At 38.3% G+C, this 20,405-nt stretch overlaps 2 protein-coding genes across 10 annotated transcripts; one reads left to right on the top strand and one right to left on the bottom strand.

Annotated features, from left to right (window-relative positions):
* Positions 1-1,221: 1,221 nt before the first annotated feature.
* On the top strand, positions 1,222-10,419 carry SSB (small RNA binding exonuclease protection factor La). Of its 6 annotated transcripts, none has more exons than XM_060409778.1 (13): positions 1,222-1,331; positions 2,033-2,267; positions 3,383-3,457; positions 5,045-5,148; positions 5,236-5,410; positions 6,051-6,158; positions 6,244-6,344; positions 7,100-7,171; positions 7,508-7,550; positions 7,936-8,076; positions 8,330-8,516; positions 8,633-8,764; positions 9,059-10,419. In XM_060409778.1, exons 3-13 carry the CDS (start codon positions 3,392-3,394, stop codon positions 9,145-9,147), a joined length of 1,218 nt encoding a protein of 405 aa, XP_060265761.1. In that variant the 5' UTR covers positions 1,222-1,331; positions 2,033-2,267; positions 3,383-3,391; the 3' UTR covers positions 9,148-10,419. The 6 variants fall into 6 exon arrangements, with proteins under 6 accessions (XP_060265761.1, XP_011989684.1, XP_004004660.1 ...); XM_012134294.3 differs by having other exon boundaries at positions 2,030-2,267; XM_004004611.4 differs by lacking the exon at positions 2,033-2,267.
* Positions 9,148-18,388, bottom strand: METTL5 (methyltransferase 5, N6-adenosine). Of its 4 annotated transcripts, XM_004004612.6 has the most exons (7): positions 17,963-18,388; positions 16,321-16,435; positions 15,775-15,956; positions 14,965-15,047; positions 10,746-10,797; positions 9,673-9,722; positions 9,148-9,250 (listed from the first exon to the last, which is right to left on the bottom strand). In XM_004004612.6, the coding sequence occupies exons 1-7, from the start codon at positions 18,069-18,071 to the stop codon at positions 9,212-9,214; spliced, it is 630 nt and encodes a 209-aa protein (XP_004004661.1). In that variant the 5' UTR covers positions 18,072-18,388; the 3' UTR covers positions 9,148-9,211. The 4 variants fall into 4 exon arrangements, with proteins under 4 accessions (XP_004004661.1, XP_027820689.1, XP_011989723.1 ...); XM_027964888.3 differs by having other exon boundaries at positions 9,148-9,722; XM_012134333.5 differs by lacking the exon at positions 10,746-10,797.
* Between the last annotated feature and the right edge of the window lie 2,017 nt (positions 18,389-20,405).

Raw genomic sequence — 20,405 nt, 5'->3', positions numbered from 1 at the left:
TAATATATGCTGACTTTATTTTGGGGGGCTCCAAAATCACTGCAGATGGTGATTGCAGCCATGAAATTAAAAGACGCTTACTCCTTGTAAGGAAAGTTATGACCAACCTAGACAGCATATTCAAAAGCAGAGACATTACTTTGTCCACAAAGGTCCATCTAGCCAAGGCTATGGTTTTTCCAGTGGTCATGTATGGATGTGAGAGTTGGACTATAAAGAAAGCTGAGTGCCAAAGAATTGATGCTTTTGAACTGTGGTGTTGGAGAAGACTCTTGCGAGTCCCTTGGACTGCAAGGAGATCCAACCAGTCCATCCTAAAGGAGATCAGTCCTGGGTGTTCATTGGAAGGACTGATGTTGAAGCTGAAACTGCAATCCTTTGGCCACCTGATGCGAAGAGCTGACTCATTTGAAAAGACTTTGATGCTGGGAGGGATTGAGGGCAGGAGGAGAAGGGGACGACAGAGGATGAGATGGTTGGATGGCATCACCGACTCGATGGCCGTGAGTTTGGGAGAACTCCGGGAGTTGGTGATGGACAGGGAGGCCTGATGTGCTGCAATTCATGGGGTTGCAAAGAGTCGGACACGACTGAGCGACTGAACTGAACTGATGCTGCTCCTATTATTATACGCCAGGCACAGTTCCCGACAAAAGGTATACGTTGTACCATGTTTTATACTCACGACAGCTATATAAAGTGTAATATAGTTATCACTGGCCCCATTTTATATATGAAGGATAGAGAGGTTGAGTAACTTTCCCAAAGTCACACAGCCTGTAAACTGGAGAGCTGCTGACCGCTGGCAGTCTGATTTCAAGAGTTCCAGCTCCTAAAGTCTCTACTATATTTTTTCCCCTCAACTTTAAGATTCCATGAATTTTTCATTTAAAAAATGAAATGTTTTACTTGTCATTTTTAAAAAATGGGTTAACTATTACGGATAATCAAAACAATTTTTTTTAAAAGTACAGTCAACCACTTCATGTGAATGGAGAGCCCACGGAAGGTCTGGAAATACAAATGCTGTCCAGAAATACTTAAAAATAAATATTTACCCTAACACTTCCAAAGTGCTGCTGAATATCGTAACTCAATCTCACCGAAACAATGCGCAGGACTTCTCAGACCTTGGGAGGTTGCAGCAGAGGCGCATGCTCACAGGGCGGAGCCGGCTCGGGTGCGCCGGAAGCCCCGCCCACTTTGACCGCAAGGGTTGCCGGGACGGCCCCCATCTTCTTTACGTGAGGTGGGAAAGCCGGTGGCTCAGAGGAGTGCAGACGCTACTTGGTGACCCTGTGGCGCGTCTCAGTGGGGCCAGGAACTGAAAGGTGAGCAACTCTAGGTGGCTAAAGAGAAGAAAGTACAAAAGGGTCTGTTTTGCGTGTTGCGCGACGGCGCGTCCCTTTCATTGCTGCCTCACGCTGGGTGCGTCCGCTCTTCGCCTTCCTCGCGTTCCGGGCGAGCGCCGCGTGGGCCGCAGCCCGTGGTGGCAAGCTGCGCTGGGGGCTAAGGGGCGCGGGCCGCTGCGAGATGGGGAGTCGATTCTGCGTTCTTCGCGGTAGCGAGGATTTCCTCGCACGTGGCTGGGGCCCAGGCGACCAATTGGTTGCTTTGGGACGGGCTGTGGCGGATTATTTGGACGCAGGCTGCCTGCATCCCCACTGCGTCTTTAAGGTTTCGTATCTTCACCGTTTTGCAGTGTCGCCGAAAGCGAATGTTTGGTTGGGCTGTATAAGATTCCGGGGAGGTTGATGTGGGTTAAACGCAGAAGGGTTTCTTGGATCATACGAGGCAGACTGGGGTCAGGGAATCGGGGCCACAGATGTTCTCATGGCGTCACTCTCTTGGATTTTAACGGTCATTATTCACTCACATCAGGGCTTCTGAGCGAAACTGAAAAACTTGGGTAATGTTTCAGTTGTACATTCTAAGAGTGTATCTCATGAGATGAAGTTCCAGTTTTGAGTAGGCCAAAGAAGTGTTGCAGGGACTAAATAGTTCTTTCATGTCACCCTTTTCTTTATAGAAGGCTCTGGAGTACAGTAGGGCTTCCCTCGTGTCTCAGTGGTAAAAAACTCGCCTGCCAGTGCAGGAGACGCTGGTTCGATCCCTGAGTCTGGAAGATCCCCTGGACAAGGAAATAGAAACCCACTCCAGTATTCTTGCCTGGGAATTTCCGTGGACAGAGGAGCCTGGTAGGCTGCAGTCCATGGGATCGCAAAAGAGTCGGACACGACTAAGCGACTAAACAACAACATATCACGGTAATAACTTAGGAATCGTGGTGGAAAACCCATTGCGTAAGATTGACCAAATTTTGTTAGTAAGGTGTTGCACCATAGGAGAACTTCCAGTGTGCATCCATGTTATTGCATGGTAATTACAAGTTATAAAGGGTTGCCTCCAACATGTGTATCACTAGAGTTAACTAATGGCAGATAGCCTTGATGAATTATTCTAAATATACTTTTATACAGTGTGTTTTGATGGCTTAATGGAGTACTAGAAGCAAATAATTTGAAGTCAGGAGACTGTTAGTCCTAGCAAACCAACTTCACAGACTTACACGATTTTCTTGCAGTGTTATTGTGAGTGATGTGAAACAGGAATGTGGCTGTAAGGTTAACCATGTTAGTAGGCATGTGTATGTGCGTGCTCAGCCAGCTTCAGTCATGTCCGACCCTGTGACCCTATGGTCAGCAGCCCAGAAAGCGGCTCTGTCCATGGGATTCTCTAGGCAAGAATACTGGAGTGGGTTGCCATGCTCTCCCGGGCTGTCTTCTGCACTGGTAGGCGGGTTCTTTACCACTGGTGCCGCCTGAGAAGCCCAAATAGTAGGCATACTCCAGTTTAATGTTGTTTTAGTGTTCTCAGCTTCTCAAATGAGCATTTTCATATATTCCTTAATATTAGCATTAATTTGTTCAACGCTGTGTAACATTTTTAAAATTTTGTTTCACCCAAAAGTTTTGATAACATAATCTTGTTTTTAGTAAATCAACTGTGGCTGATTTTTAAGAAATTCAGTCACACCAAACAAGACAGATCCATGATATTGACAACTGACATGCTTAAATGCATGGAGTTTTTTCCCTCAGAGCTTTCTGGATCAGCTAAATGAAGATGACCCACTCACTTTGTTATAGAGGATAGAACAATGATTGACTGAAAGAAGTGAGGATCGTTGATAGTTTTTCATCACTTATTTCAAAATTTTTCTTTTGTTGAAATTAGAAAATTGAGTAGAGAAATTGAACCTGTAAAATTGTTTTTTATTTAGGAAAATAGTGGGATATTGATAATTAAAACATTCTTTTAAAAGTCTTGAGTTCTCTGTAAAAGGTAAATAACTTTTATGCCAATTTGGAAATTTTTGCAGCTAGCCAGAATGGCTGAAAATGGTGATAATGAAAAAATGGCTGCTCTGGAGGCCAAGATCTGTCATCAAATTGAGGTATGATTCTTGTGGTATTACAATGTGAAAACACACTCTTTGAGAGGAGATTTAGGACCTTAAAGATAGAGCATTTAATTTTGATATATTGACCTATTGAACATTCTGGTTTGTTTTTGGTTCTTGGTGTTAAGGTGGGTGCACAGTAGTGTACAGTTTTATATTGGTGGGGCCAATTTCTAAAACCCATTCAATAGGTAACACTATAGACCAGCTTAACTTTACTTCTTTACTGCTTTTGTTTCCTGGTCTATAAAATGAGGATAGAATTAGGTTGTGAGGTGTACAGTAGTTCATAAAATGTTAAACATTTTTGAATAATATGTAGCACATAGAAGGATAATTTAAAAATTCTTTGTGAAATACCTTCCCTGTTAAATAGCACTTTATTCTTGAAGGTCCTGATAGTTTTTCTACTCAATTAGGTCTTCTCAATCATCATAACTTTTAAGTGTCTGTTCTCAAAGTTCTCTTAAACTTTTTTTTAAATTTAGGTATTGTAAAAAGTTGCACTTCTGTTATTTTGAAGTTCCTGTGTTACAACTTTTTTTTTTTTTTTTACTAATTTCTTTATAATTGTGAAGAAAAATTATAAATTATTCTATTTCAGTATTTGGAATAGTACAAAAATGTATGTGGAAAAGGTCAGTAATGTCCCTTCCACAACCTACCCCTCCTCAAATCTCATGCTCTTGAGGTAGTCAAAGTTAAAAGACTGATGACCCTTTCACACACTGGTCAGTACTCACGATAACATAATTTTTTTCCCTTTCCCTCTCACCAAAAATAGGATGCATTTTGGGGTAGCAGTTTCATATCATCAATAATTTATACCATTTACTGTTGATATGTAGGATATTTCCCATGTGATGAGTATCTTTATAAATAAACACTAAACATGTTTACTGATTTCTGCCTCAAGGGTATGCACGATTTTTCTTAATAACTTGATATTTGATATTTACTGCTGGTTAATGTCTCTCCACCTGCATGACCATTTCTCTGTGTTCAAGCCAATACTAGGTATTCTTGTTTTTAGAATTTTTGGCAAACTTGTTAGGTGAAAATGTTTTTCATTGCTTTCAATTATAAGTTTTGATAAATTTTTTGTATCCTGTAAATATTGAACACAGAATAATTTGTAATTTTCTTCACAATTGTAAAGAAATTAGTAAAGTTGTAACATAGGAAATTTAAAATAACAGGAAATTTAATATACTTTTAGATTTTTCTTATTTTTCAAAAATTAAAATGAGTGATTAACAAGTTTATTCCAGTTTTTATAACAATCTCTTCTTTCCACACTGAAATGAGGCTTTTCATTTATTAAATCCTTCAATTTGTTTTAAGGCTTTCTATTATCATATCTGCTAATTACATTGTTTCAATAGTCATTTTTAGTTTTAATTTGTATTATAAGTATTTTATTAAAGTGTATTTAAGGGAAAATGTGTATTGCCAGTTAACTTTTGACACATATTGCTACTTTTAAAAACTAGAACTTGGTGATGTAATGGTAATTTTTAAAACTCCACGATTAGAGTCGGATTCTACAGTGCTCTGCAGTATATTGTAATTATCTTGCAGTATTATTTTGGAGACTTCAATTTGCCACGGGACAAATTTTTAAAGGAACAGATCAAACTGGATGAAGGCTGGGTACCTTTGGAGATAATGATAAAGTTTAATAGGTAAAAACATTTTTAAGTTATTAGATTTTCTGTTAACAGCAAGGGCTTTTCCTAAATCTTACAGTGCTTTTATATGTATTCTTTCAGGTTAAACCGTTTGACGACAGACTTTAATGTAATAGTAGAGGCCCTGAGCAAATCAAAGGCAGAACTCATGGAAATAAGTGAAGATAAAACTAAAATTAGAAGATCTCCAAGCAAACCCCTCCCTGAAGTGACTGATGAGTATAAAAATGATGTAAAAAACAGATCTGTTTATATTGTAAGTGGGCCTTTAATTGTATCTTAAAAGTTATTTAGAAATAACATAGATTCTTATTGGATAAGAATAAGGACTCAGGAATCATAGCTTCACCACTTGCTGTATATTCTTGGGCAATGTTCTTAACCTTTCCAATCCTTACCGTCCTACGTGGGGATATTTTTTACCTTATAGAACTAATGTTAGAATTAAATGAAAAACAAAAAACAAAACCCATACAACATAGGGCAAAATCTTTGACATACTGTAAGCACCCAGTGCATAATCAGCTGTTATTTATCAACAGTTAAACTTGATAGCTATTCTCTTTAACATTGATTTTTAAGTAGATTTTTTTTTATACTGCAAAAATTTAGACATACAAAAGTAGACTGAATATGTAATGTACCATTATCCAACAGTTATTAACATGATTAATTTGGCTTTATCTTTGCCCTACCTGGATTATTTTGAAGTGGATACCAGTAAATGGGTCACTTCTATTGCACTGGTCAACAACGGCTTTTAACTAGAGCTATTAAACATTTAAGAGATAGAAAGATAATATGTATATCCTGGCTTCATTTCAAGACACAGTAAATCAGAATTTCTGAGACATTGTTTACTTGAGATGCCATTTGTGTGTTTCTTCTTTTCATAGAAAGGCTTCCCAACTGATGCAGCTCTTGATGACATAAAAGAATGGTTAGAAGATAAAGGTCAAGTACTAAATATTCAGATGAGAAGAACGTTGCACAAAGCATTTAAGGTATACTTGTATGTTGTTACTTTTTCTGGTTGAAAATTACTTGGGATGTAACTTAAAAAATTTTTTTTTCTTCCTTTTTTCAAAGGGTTCAATATTTGCTGTATTTGATAGTATTGAGTCAGCTAAAAAGTTTGTTGAGACCCCTGGCCAGAAGTACAAAGACACAGACCTGCTAATACTTTTCAAGTAAGTCTGCTCACTTTTTTGAGGGGAGGGCACTTAGTTATCTAAAATTGAAACACTGGGGTAAGACCAGTATTTTTAGTATCCTTAGGCATTCTTTGAGAAATACTTGAAGTTCTTTCAGTGGTACTATTAGTCCTTTGACTGTAAGGAAGGGTTTATTAGGACCTTCTCACTGCTAGCAATGAATAAAGAAGGTTAAGTTTCAGTACTTGTTTTGTATGTGAAACTTATAATTAGGCTTGATGGTAAAATCTGAGCTTTTGTTGTGGTTAGAGAATAGATCACTGTACAGTCATTATCTATTTGTATTTCTCATAGTCTATATGCCTGTGTTTTAATCACATTCTTGTGTATCTCCCTTTGTGTCAAAACTAGCACAGACTCGACATTTTCATGATAAGTGAATTGCAGGCCCATAATCTCCTTTGGATTGTACAGTCTTCTAAATACTAAGTACTTAGAATAAACCTGACAGACCTAGAAATGCATAGTGATAAATCATGCTCTCAGTGTTATACTGAAAGTCATTGAATTATGTACTTTAAAAGGGTGAATTTTATGGCAGGTGAATTATTTGTTAGTCAGGCTGTTATTTTAAAAATAAGAGTAACTTCCTTAGTGTATTTTGAATTTATAGGTAATTATCTTGATAGAAAATGTAACATTTATTCTTATGTGATATCTTAAATCATTCAATGTAACTGTCAGTCTTCGAAAGTTCTCATGAACTTAGCCTTTACATTTTGTGTCCTTAGGGAAGATTACTTCACCAAAAAAAGTGAAGAAAGAAAGCAAAATAAAATAGAAGCTAAATTACGAGCTAAACAGTAAGTATGTTGAGCTAATCACATTTTAGTTCCTTAAAGCTTTGACAAAGGTAAAGTTATTGGTTCTGGGATGTGAAGCTGATGATGAGCTCTGAAATATGAGTAGCAATAGACCTTTCTTCTGCTAATGAACTGCTGAGGTCCTAAGCTGCCCTGATAAACCTAGGGCCACATTCTGTTGCATTCTAGCATCAGACAGTCAGAAAACCCAAGGACTGGCTTTTGTTACTAAGTAGTAACATGATTAGTAATCATGATTAAGGTTAACTTTAGCAGGGTTTAATTTTCTTATGCATAAAGTAGATGGAAATGTTCTAATGATATTTTTATTTGTAGAGAGCAAGAAGAAAAACAAAAGCAAGCAGAAAATGCTGAAATGGTAAGTATATATTACTAGTCTCTTAAGAAATCTGTAATTCAAAGTTAGAATAAAAAGCTCTGGGGACTTTTTAATGAAAATATGTAAGCAGGTCTGCAGTTGTCAATGCACTGAAGTACTAGCCAAATATTGCCTAAAATTACGACTTATCCCGAGCAATAAGATTTACATAATAACTAGTGATTACTTGCTGGAGAAGTTAAAATAAGTTAAAATCAGAAGCCATGCAGAACAAAAGATGATAAAGGAAAACACACCAACTACTTAACTTCAAAACAGCATTTTAGCTTCTAGTTATTCCTTATATATGTAGAGAATGATACATGCCATTTCTGGTTTGTGGTTGCTTTTAAGAAACTTTATATTGCCTTGTATATTTTTACAGAAATCTCTAGAAGAAAAGATTGGCTGCTTGCTGAAATTTTCAGGAGACTTAGATGATCAGACGTGTAGAGAAGATTTGCACACCCTTTTCTCAAATCATGGTGAAATAAAATGGATACACTTTGTCAGAGGAGCCAAAGAGGTTTGGAGATATTCACATGCTTTCTACCAATCAATTAAAAAACCCATAGAAACTTTTATCTTAAGATGACGTTAAAGAAGAAAGCAATTGTTTTATTACTGTTGTAACAGAACATGATGTCTGACTGATATTTTTGAGATTGTGCTGTGAATAACTACTGGAAATTACTGACTGCAAGTTTTTTAATAACTTCCTTCCTGATGTCCGATGTTCAGTAGAATTCCCTGGCTTTTGTTTTCTGTCTTTGGTGTAGGGAATAATTCTATTTAAAGAAAAAGCTAAGGAAGCACTGGATAAAGCAAAAGAGGCCAATAATGGTAACCTGCAACTAAGGAACAAAGAAGTCACTTGGGAAGTACTAGAAGGAGATGTGGAAAAAGAAGCACTGAAAAAAATTATAGAAGATCAACAAGAATCTCTCAACAAATGGAAGTCAAAAGGTCTGGTTTTCTTTTACAATTTAACTCATTTACTTGGTTAAAAATTTATAATTGGTGTTAAAAGACAATGACAAGAGATTTAAAAGATTGATGGTTTCTTAATTATGTCTCTACAGGCCGCAGATTTAAAGGAAAAGGAAAGGGAAATAAAGCTGCCCAGGCTGGGTCTGCTAAAGGAAAAGTACAGTTTCAGGGCAAGAAAACTAAATTCGATAGTGATGATGAACGTGATGAAAAGGGTGCATCTGGTAAGTTTTTCTAAGTTCTTTGGAACTTTGATGAAAAATTATTTGGGCAAGAACAGCAGTGTGGTTTTGTTTAAGTGATATCCTCAGATTGTGATTGACCTTGGTTATGGTGTTACATGTGGAAAACAAAAATATTTGGAAGCTAAATTTAGAGAGCAGGTCTGTACTAAAGGAAAAGCCTTTCCTCATTAGTGTAGGGAAGTTATTGCTAATCTTTTTAAACAAAATTATTTTTGATAATTATGCTCGAGAGTAGTGCTTTCAGTGCCTGTAACGAAAGTTTTTATTGTATAGGAACAGTAAAAAGAGCAAGAGAAGAAACAGACAAAGAAGAACCTCTGTCAAAACAACGGAAAACAGAAAATGGTGCCGGAGACCAGTAGTTTAATAAACAAATTTTTAATTCATTTTAATTAGATTTTAAGCTGCTTTTGTCTTTGGAGGCTGTTAAAAAGAAAATCGAATTAGATCCACTTCGATGTCTACCTGTAAGAAAGGAAGATTTTTTTGTTGTTGTTGAACTTGTCTTTTGTTATCGAAATGTTTTTTAATGTGCACTTCTGTTTGTGTTCTTTTGGATTATTCAAATATCAAAAGAAACATTCTTCCATTAAGAATTGCCTTTGTAATATGAGAATGTATCAGTACAAAGTAATAAAATGTATACTGCATAAAAGTAAACTAAGTTTATTTTTTTTTATTTTTGTGCCCAAAGTATTGGAGAAAGAATTCATGTTAAACCAGCATATTGGCTGTTGTGATTATAGGCCCATTCTGTTTTAGCAAAATATTTATCTTCTACGCTGGCTTTCTGTATTTACTCAAGCAACTTGATAACATTAGAAATAATTACTTATTGTGAAGTTTTTCAGTACTGAATGTGGATAAACCAGAATCAAGAGACTTACTGATTTTTTTTTATGAAACTTGTATGATGCTGGCAGGTCGTATCGCAGCTCTATAAAACAAAAGCCACCTAAGGATGAAAATTATACTTCCAAACATTTACCACCCTTGATATAGTAGTACCTTCTTATTTGTAATTTCCTAAATCTATAGCTACCAATTTCGTAATAACCATGATTATCTTAAAAATTTCCAGTTTGGATTTTAGTAACGGTAGTAAGTAGCTATTTATCTTCCTACTTAGCGCGCTCTCTAAATCACAGCTCTCAAATTTTAATGTGTAAACAAATCACCTTCAAATCAAATCCTGTTCAAATACAGATTGTAATTCAGTATGTCTGGGTGGAGCCAGAATCCTGCAAGTCTGACAAGCTCCCAAGGGATGTCAAGGCTGATGGTCCGTACTTGACAACCACACTTGGAGTAGCAAGGCTCTGGCCTTGGTATACTACTATTGGAACTGTTCTAAGGTCTCCATGTTGCATGTTATATCTTAAACTAAGTAAGGACTGACAGTACTGAATAGGAATACAGACTTGTACACATTGCTAATTATTATGAAGGTGACAGTTCTAGTTATGTTGTTAAATCCAATCCAAAAAAAAAAAAATTCCCCCTTATTGTATATTCTTATTTCAGACTTCTCAGAACTATTGGGGTTATAGTCAGCTTCTAGTTATATGCTTTTCCCATTTTGATGTCTGTGAGTATTATTATGCAATTTACTAATAAAAATGTATCAAACATGATTTACATAGTGTGGATGATTATATTCTTCCCCCCATTAAAAGAAAAAGCTTCATGTTACTTGACTCCAGGAACAATTAGAAAATTGAAATAGAAAAGTAATCCAAGCATAGTCTGGTGGTGTGTTTCAGGAATGGATTTCAAACAAAGACCTGACAAACTCCTAAGCCCAAGCTCTTAGATCACATAAAAGTTCTCAGTAAAATGCATAAATTGGGATAATCTTGAGCAAACACTGATACCCTCCCTTTACTCCATTTGCAACCCATTACCAAACAGATAATTATGGTTGAGATTTGTTTTGTGAGAAACTTAAAAATCGTCTTACCTGCAATAATATCTATCTTGACTTTCCACTCTGCAGCTTTCTTTTGAATATGCTGAACATAAACATGTTAATGTGAGTTGGTCTTAAAACAGTTTTCAAAAAATTGCTTCTTACTCATAGTTGATTGTAAGTTTTCAAGCTTTTAAAATTTCATTGGAATTTAGACCTTAAAAATTTTTTTCAACTGGATGGATAATATTTTAGTAAGAAGCCAAGCTAGTTAATAATCTGAACTAAACTATAATTCAAGTAATAAAGCTGTTACTTCAGAAGTCCTTTGATGGACTTTGATGTGCATAAAAATAAAGATAAATACACAGCTCTCCCAAAAACCAGCAGAGATCTGTGTCCATGGGCAATTCAGTGGCAGTATGGTATAGAGGTTAAGGACATAGTTTCTGGAATCAGACACCCTGCATTTGAACTAAAGCTCTGCTAGCTATGTAACCCTGAGAAAATTATGCTTTCTGTGCCTCAGGTCCCTCATCTGTTAAATGAAGATAGTAATGGCTTCTCATCAGATTGTTGTAGACTGTGAAAAGTGCTTTGAACTGTGGTGGCACACAAAACAAGTACTAAATGCTGGTTTTAGCTATTTAAATTTCCCTAAATTTGAGGTTCACGTATTTAACCATGAGCCAAGAACTTAAGTTCTCATAGTGCCTAATGAAAGAAGATAAGGCAACAACTTTTAGAGTCATCTAGCTTATTGGAGTCACTGACGGGTTCTGTCTGAGCCTGCAAAGAACAAATACTTGGGTGCCGGTAGAAGTTTTCAGTAAATTATATGTCTTCCAGGACATGCTTTCTATCAAATTTTCTATCAAAAAGTTGTATCAAATGAACCTATATTATGAATAGAGGGCCAAGTACTTAAAAGAGACAAGGGTCTATAGTTAAGGGGTCTGTCTGAAATAAGCTTCAATGATAATGATACTAGTTACAGTAGAATACTTAAACAAAATTATCACAAAGCTTATAGCAAATATATCTATAGCATAATCTAAGGACTGTTTAATATTAAAAGTCCATCATCACACCTCCTTCACAATATGCACAACACACACCAGATTAATTTCTCAAACTATTTAGTTACTCTGCTAATGGAAATACTGGTGCATTGCCAAAATAGAAAACTGTATTTAGGTAAATATTTGCTTCAGTTCAGTTCAGTCACTCAGTCATGTCCAACTCTTCGCGACCTGATGGACTACAGCACGCCAGGGTTCCCTGTCCATCACCAACTCCCAGAGATATTTGCTTAAAACTCTATTAAGCCAGCCTAGACAATGCTGATACCGCTGCCTCCTGGTGGTGGAACATGGCACTACCAAACAATGAAGACAGACATTCCCTGGTAATGTGACTGTAGCAGCGTATTCAAGTTATTAGACTTTGCTGCTTAGTTGCGCTCTTTATTGGCATATTTTACTTCGTTTTCATGAACTATGTATGAGTAATATAAGACCTATGCCAGGCTGTGCAGAAGAAGCCACAGCAGGCCTCACTGCTTATCCTTGGAAGGTCTACATATTAGTCTGGCCTTTGGCTGGAGTATAGGAACTTAGATTTTTGAGAGTTTTCACTCCCCATTCCTTAATAACAGTGGCTTACTGTACTTAAACTGTTTATGCTGAATACCTGTTTTGCTTCTGAGAGTCTGGAATTTGGGTATGTGCCAGGCAAAGGGGTGCATATGGGATCAGTCCCCAGTAAAAACCCTTGGCACCACGTCTCCAGTGACCTTCCCTGGTTAACATTTCACGTGCCTTGTCACGAAAATTCTTTGCTGGAAAAATTAAGTGCATCCCATATAACTCCACTGCGAGGGAACTCTGGAAATTTGCACCTGGTTTCTCCTGGACTGTGACCTACACCAACCAACCAACCAACAGAGTTGCTCAGTCGTGTGTGACTCTTCGTGACGCCATGGACTATAGCCTATCAGGCTCCTCCATCCATGGGATTTTCCAGGCAATAGTACTGGAGTGGGTTGCCATTTCCTTCTCCAGGGGATCTTTCCAACCCAGGGATCGAACCTGGGTCTCCCGCATTGTAGACAGACGGTTTACCATCTGAGCCACCCCTTTTTGCTGATTTTGCTCTGTAACTTTTAGCTGTAATAAATCACAGTCATGAGTATGACTATACGCTCAGTCCTGTTAGACTTCCCTGTGAATCATCAAACCTGAGGATGGTCCTGGGGACCTCCTCAATACAGGCTTTTTTAGATATCAATAATTATTGGTGTTTGGTCTCACTGAATGGGGATTTATTTACCAGTAAAGTTATACTGCGTTCTGCTGCGTACCTACAGGTATCACTACGAATTGTTTAGCAGTATTCAGGCGTACCTCAGAAGTATTACAGGCTTGGTAACAGACCAAAATAATAAAGTGAATATCACAAGAGTAAGTAACCTGAATAATTTTTGTTTCCCGTGCATATAAAAGTTCTGTTTCCACTATACTGTAGTCTTTTAGTGTGCAATATCATTCTGTCTTTAAAAAGTACTTTTTTGGCAGCTGGAACTCACAGCATGTGGGACCTTAGTTACCTGACCATGGATCAGACCATGCCCCCGGAAGTGGAAGCACAGATTCTTAACCACTGGACCACCAGGGAAGTCCCCCAAAAGTATATATTTTAATTAAATACTACTTTCTTGCTGCTGCTGCTCCTGCTGCTAAGTCACTTCAGTCGTGTCCAATTGTGCGACCCCACAGATGGCAGCCCACTAGGCTCCTCTGTCCCTGGGATTCTCCAGGCAAGAATACTGGAGTGGGTTGCCATTTCCTTCTCCAATGCATGAAAATGAAGAGTGAAAGTGAAGTCGCTCAGCTAAACAATGCCAAAAACAACTATAACAGTAATATCAAAGAGCACCAACACCCAACAAATACGATAAAAAAGTTTGAAATATTGCAAGGATGACCAAAATGAGCAGAGACACAGTGAGTAAATGCTGTTGGGAAAATGGTGCTGACAGACTTGCTTGATGCAAGGTTGTCACAAACCTTAAACCTGCAAAAGTGCATTATCCGTACAGTGCAATCTTAGGCTGCGCTTAGTGGCTCAGTCGTGTTCAACTGTGCGACCCCATGGACTGTAGCCGACCAAGCTCCTCTGTCCATGGAGATTCTCCAGGCAAGAATACTGGGGTGGGTTGCCAGGCCCTCCTCCAGGGGATCTTCCCAACCCAGGGATCGAACCCAGGTCTCCCGCATTGCAGGTGGATTCTTTACTGTCTGAGCCATCAGGGGAAGCCCCACACAATAAAGGGCAGGTATACCTATATATATTTTTAGCTATGTAATTTTATGTATTTTAAAGGTTATTAGATTACCATATAGTCATAATTTGTCTCCAACCGAATTCCAGTACACTATTTATACAAATATTTTCCTACAAAATCTTAAATCTCTTAATACATATATCACTTAAAAATAACCGCTAACATAGCAACTGCCATACACTATTATAAGTGCTTTGTAAACATTAACTCATTTAATCCTCACATCAACCCTACAAAGTATAAAGTACTCTTAGTTCCTTATGCTATAAGAGTATAGGTGAGCACAGGGTAAGTGATGAAAGTGAACTCGAATGAACTCAAAATGAACCTTGACCAAAAGAAGACAGTTGTGAAGCAGCAGATCTGAACCTAGGTAGTCTGGCTCTGCAGTCTGAGTTCTTGATGACGTTGTTAAACTAACACTAAAAAACTGTGCCACCCCATCCCCAGTTTTCTAGAATATGTCTTACGCACCTTCATGTGTCATGTGCTGACAATAAAAAATGAGAAATGGGTTCTGAACTCAGATTAGTTTACCTTCCCAGGCTCAGTGTTAAAAACCAGGCTGTCCTTGCCTCTCTCAAGTACAGTAGGCCATACAGAGACACTGGGATTACAGGCATCAACCAGGACTTACCCAAGCAAACCAGGAGATACTATAACCACAGTTACACCATACTCCTCTATTCCTGAATTATATAATCTCTTTCCTGTTAACAATTCCTGCCTGGACAAATCTTTGACAAATAAAGCTACTCATAAATGCTAGTTAGTTAAGGAGAAAATTTAGTTTCCAAGTGCCAGATGTTTAAAAATTTCAGGAGAATTAGATACCTTGGTATTTAGTACTGATAGTAAATCCCTCAAACACTGTCATGAATTTTAAAGTAAATGACACGGAATATTTTGATGATTTGAACTTACTTCTCTAGTTGAGGATTTGTGTAAAGAATATACTGCAGTTCTTGCCATTTCTAAAGCAGTCTTCAGAAATGCCATATCTGTCCCTGTTAAAAGTAGAAAAAACTGTTATCAAAATAGAAGATTAAAGGAATACTGGGGATTTGGAAACATTTTTTTTTCAAACTCCAAAATAGCTGTTTCAAATTCTTTCTGTAACAAGACAGGGTACAAATATCTAAGATGTCTAAGTATCTTTTAAGGTTGATGGAATAAAATCAGAATTATACTGTCTCATTTAAATGAGGCTAAAGTAAAAATTTTAATATATTCCAAATTAACAACTTTCAAAGAGGGCAGAAGAGAACAGGTAAAGTAGTAATCAGAATGGCGGGGGCAGGTGGAGGGAGGGCTTTTAAAACTATGTATATCTTTTCCTCTTGTTACTCACTTCCTACCCTCCTTGCCCACAAAACAGATAAAATAAATAGCCACAGTAAGTCATTGTTACTGAAATCTTTGAATGTTGAAGCATTAAAAAGAGGTTTTAAAAGTATAAAACACTTTATAGGAAATCTTGAAAAGAGTTAGGTAAATCATTCTAGAAATCAGATGAAGAATAAATAATAGGTGAATAAATTTGTTCACTTAGCACAAATTTATGAAAACAAAGATTGAAAAATTGAGATTGAAATTATCATAATTATACAGGTAAGAGACTGGCTTATTAATGAACAGTGATAAAGTCAATTAACCCAACAATCCAATGAGAAAATGGTTTTCAAAACTTGCTTTTTAACAAAGATACCAGCACAGCTGATTCTTATTACTAACCTTTATTATTTTTGGTCCCAAAGGGAGGATTCATAATTACTGTATCAAATGATTTGGACAGTCTGTTAGATAATGAGCATACATCACATTGAACCATGTCTACATTTGTTAACTCAAACTCTTCTACATTCCTATTAAATATTTCCAATGCATCTTCATCTATGTCAAATCCAACACACAACCTATAAATATAAAACACAAAGTAAATACTTATTGCTCCTAAATCAAAACAACAAAACCAAAACCATGTACGATTTTAACCCAACTGGCCAAGTGACAGTGAGTAATGCCTTTCAACAGCATGATTTCCCAAAATGTCAGGGGTTGGAAACTCAGGTTCATATAAAATATAGGCTTCTAATTGCTGCTGTTACTTTTTTTTTTTTAAGTTTGTTTTGATGTTCTGCCCATTCAAAATGTACTCAGTGTTGGATTCTTGCTCCTCTCATCATGTACTGTAGAGTCTCATAAATATAATTCAGTTGATTTTATTTACTCTTATTAAAACTACCCCATACTAAAATAGAAATATAGTGGATCACATACCCTGCTCCTAGCATTGCAGTTCCAATGCTAAGCACTCCACAGCCACATCCTAGATCTGCAATCACTTTATTTTCAATGTCATCATATGTATTATGGATTGTATAGAGCATACATGCTGAAAGATCAAAAAATATATTAACGAGTGAGTAGGTAAGTGGATGACCAAAATCTAATTTATGCAAATGACCCTCTGTGAAACAATTTTTCCTCTTGCATTATTAAGCTCTCCCCCAAATTCGTGTTCCAGGTTTAAAAATAATAACATATAATTAAATTTTCTTTACACAAATCCTCAACTGGAGAAGAAAGTTCAAGTCATCATAATATTCTGTGTTATTAAGCTAGAATAGGAAAGGAAAAGACCTACATCCATAATATAGCCTTTACACACAAATATTCACACACATATACTTATGATCTGCAGAAACAATATCTACTAATGAAACCTGATAAGAGAACTATTGAGGAGCAGAACAGAGGCTGCTGAGATGGGAAAGGGATCTTTTAAATACACGAAAGTGGGGAATATATGGAGGTTAAGCATGAATAATATCCACTGATACCTCCCTGCCTATCTCTGAACCTACCAAAGGTTGCTGGCCATCACTGATGCCCCAGGATCCAGAGGTTTTATCAAAACACATAATTACAGGGATGTCTCAGAGTGACTGCTGTTGATTACTGCTGCAGGTGTTAATGTCTTTGGAGATAGTATCTCAAAGAACTAGCACAACTATGTGTATGTTCACACTGGGTTTGAAACAACTGATTATTTGGGGGGGGGGGGGGAACACGATTCCACTACAGCCAGAAGACACTAAAATCATTATCTACACTGGGAAAACTGGTCTTACCCCAGACACAATTTGATTGGAATTATGACAATAGGTTGGAGCAAAGTGTGGGTACACACGTTTTTTCCCTGACCTTCTTCAGCAGCTTAGAAACAGAACTATGTCGAAGTTAAGGGGATTCCTCCCTGCTGGTGTTCCCAACAACTTAACCTTCCAAAGACTCTCTCAATGACTTTGGTAATATGTTTATTAAATATAATGGTTTTTCCTGTGTTCTTTTACTTCCAGCACCAATCCTTATTAAGCAACACTGCTGATTCTCAGATCATTTGTTAAAACTGAAATTCATCCTCATTTTTAATATTGCACCTATTGTGAATTTGTTAAAACTCAAGTCTTTCTATTACCAACTTTAGTATTCATTTCTAGGGCAGAGTATAGCGCGTAGGAATCCTTGCACCGGCAAATTCGTTGCACTAGGAAATTTAGCAAATGTTTACTGAGCTCCTAAGTAGTATAAGGAACTCTAGACACTGGGAATTGTGTGGACAAAACCAGCACAGTTTTGCCTTCAGGGAGTTAATTGTGTAATGAGATTAATAAACACATTAAAAAGATGTCTAACAGTATTAAGCGGTATGCAGAAAACCAAACGGTAAAACGACAGTGTGTCCTGTGCGTGGGATGTTTTCAGCTGCAGTGTCAAGGAAGTCCTCTCCCACTCAACGTGAAATCTCAGAAAATTTCTCTAGACATCCTTGTATCCAAATAACTGTCTTATTTTCGTTATAAGAACGAGTAGACAGGACTAGCCCGCAAAACAAGGGCGTGATCAGCAGCCGCCCTACCTGCAATGTGCGGCCTGGTTGGATACTGTTCTAGAAGGAGCTTGGGCTTTTCGAATCCATCCACTTGTTGCAGGCGACTCTCTAGCTCCTTAAGCCTTAATTTCTTCATTTTTAAAAGAGTGTGCGCAGGGTTTAGAGGCACTGGATCTGTAGAGCAACCTACTTCACCTGCATCTCCTCACCAACCCCTTTCCCCTTATCTTTTTCAGCGCCGCTGGCTGAGGGCCAAGCAGAGGACACCCAGCCCGAGAGGTTCCCGCTCTTCTAGTGCCAGCGGCGGGTGGAGTCCGCGGCCAGGCTTCAACCCGCCTACAAGGTATCCCGCACGGTTACTCGACTGGAGTCGCCAAGGGATCCACACGCCACATTCCTGCACTTCCAGACGCTGCTCCTGCCTCTGCCCGGGCCGGAAGGGCCGCCACGCACGCGCACACGCGTCCGCCCCCCAGCGGCCCCGCGCCGAGCTGCAACAGCGGCCTCGCGCATGGGTTCCGCCGACACCCGAGCGCCGCCGCCGCCGCCAACTCGGTGGAGTGCGCGCCACAAGGAGTGCCCGCCCTTCTCGCAGCCTAGGGGCCGGCCCCAGCCGTCTCTCGAGTGGTCATTACCCTGTCGTTTTCCCTTGAGTACCGTCAGGCCCTTAAAGGAGGAGGGGAGAAAGAGGATGAAGCTGATAGTGAAAATCTCTCTCACTTTGTTTTAGCGCTCACGGTGGCCCTTTCTGCGTCCTGTGTCCCAAGCCCCCGCTCAAAAAGTAGCAACCTCCCCTCACCTTTTCTTTCTTTGCCAGTCTCTTGTCCTACTTTGTTTCCCTCTTTTTAGGTCAACTGTGTCACTTACTTCAGCTCTCACAGGGTGGTGATGTCAGAGAAGCCCAAACAAGAGAGGATTTAGATTAAGGAATGGGAAGTGGTGTCAACTGCTGGAAAGAAACTAAGCTTTCATGGGGTAGGAGCAGGACTAAAGTTAAGGAAATAGGAAGAATACATAGGAACAGTTTTAAAGGAAAATGGCTGCAAGAAGAGTGAGAATGGTTGATGTTTAGTTAGGTTGCGGGAAGCTTTTTATTTTTTAATTGATGGGAGTATTCGTGAACATATCTAAATTCAGACAGAGTAGTAGTTGAAAGGCAGGGGTTCAAAATGCAAGAACAAGGATATTGGATGGAGTCAGGATCCTGAGAGGGAAGCGTACAGTGCTTAGGTGAAAAGTTTGCCCTTAGTTTGGGGAGTGGACCCTTCTTTTTATTTTCAATGGAAGAAAAAAAGGTCGAGGAGGCATGTGGATGAAGTAGAGAGAGTGGTGTCTGAGGTTGCTACTTAATATGAAAAATAGAATTCGAAGTTATCTGTTATGAGGATTAAATGAGTAAAGTTCTTAGCAAGTAAAGGTAGTTCATGAAGTTCTTGTCACACAGCAAATGCCTAATAAATATTTGTTGATGGTGGTATCTGTTGAGAGAGAGGAGATAGAGTAAGCAGTTTGAGCTAAACAGATGATCCAGACTAGCCGGATACCTGGAAGAACAGTTGTGTCCTACTCTTTTATGACCCCATGGACGGTAGCCCGCCAGCCCGCCAGGCTCCTCTGGAGGCAAGAATACTGGAGTGGGTTGCCATTTCCTTCTCCAGGAGATCTTCCGGACCCAGGGATTGAACCAGAGTCTCTTGTTTCCTGCATTGGCAGGTGGGTTTTTTACCTCTAGTGCCAGCTGAAGTATTTTTGCTGTTGTTCTATTTTTAAAAACTGAATTTAAAATTTTATTTTGAGGTAATTGTAGATTCATATATAGTCATGAAAAACAGCACATGGAGATACTGTGCCTCTTTTACCACTTCCCCTTACAGTAACAGTTTGCAAAACTGTAGTATAGTATCACAACCAAGATTGACAGATATAGTCACGACAGCGTTTCCATGATCTCCAAGGTCCTTCCTGTTACTCTTGTAGCCATACCCACTTCATTCCAGTCCCCACTAGTTTTTAACCCCTAGCAACTATTAATCTGTTTTCCATTTTTAGAATCTTGTCATTTCAAGAATTTTATGTAAATGGAGGTATAGGCATACAAACTTTTGAGAATGGCTTTTTTAAATTTAGCATAATTTTCTGGAGATCTTTCTAAGTTGTTGTATCAGTAGTTTGTACCTTTTTGCTGCTGTGGTATGGATGTACCAGTTTGTTTAAATGTTCATTCATTGGAGAACATCTTGGTTGCTTCAAGTTTTCACTTATTACAAGTAAAATTGTAGAAACTTGTGTACAGAATCTCATGAACAGAGGAGCCTGGTGGGCTATCGTCCATAGCATTGCAGAGTTGGATGTGACTGAAGGGACTGAACACACACACATGGTGTTTAGTTAGAAGCTTAACCCCCTTCCCTGGTAATGTCCGTTTGCTTCTGCACCATTTGTTTAAAAGGCTATACTTTCTCCAGTATTA

Source organism: Ovis aries, chromosome 2, assembly GCF_016772045.2.
Source record: "Ovis aries strain OAR_USU_Benz2616 breed Rambouillet chromosome 2, ARS-UI_Ramb_v3.0, whole genome shotgun sequence".
Taxonomy (NCBI): domain Eukaryota; kingdom Metazoa; phylum Chordata; class Mammalia; order Artiodactyla; family Bovidae; genus Ovis; species Ovis aries.
The sequence above is the reverse complement of the archived record's forward strand: the minus strand, read 5'-3'. Positions and strand labels throughout refer to the sequence as shown.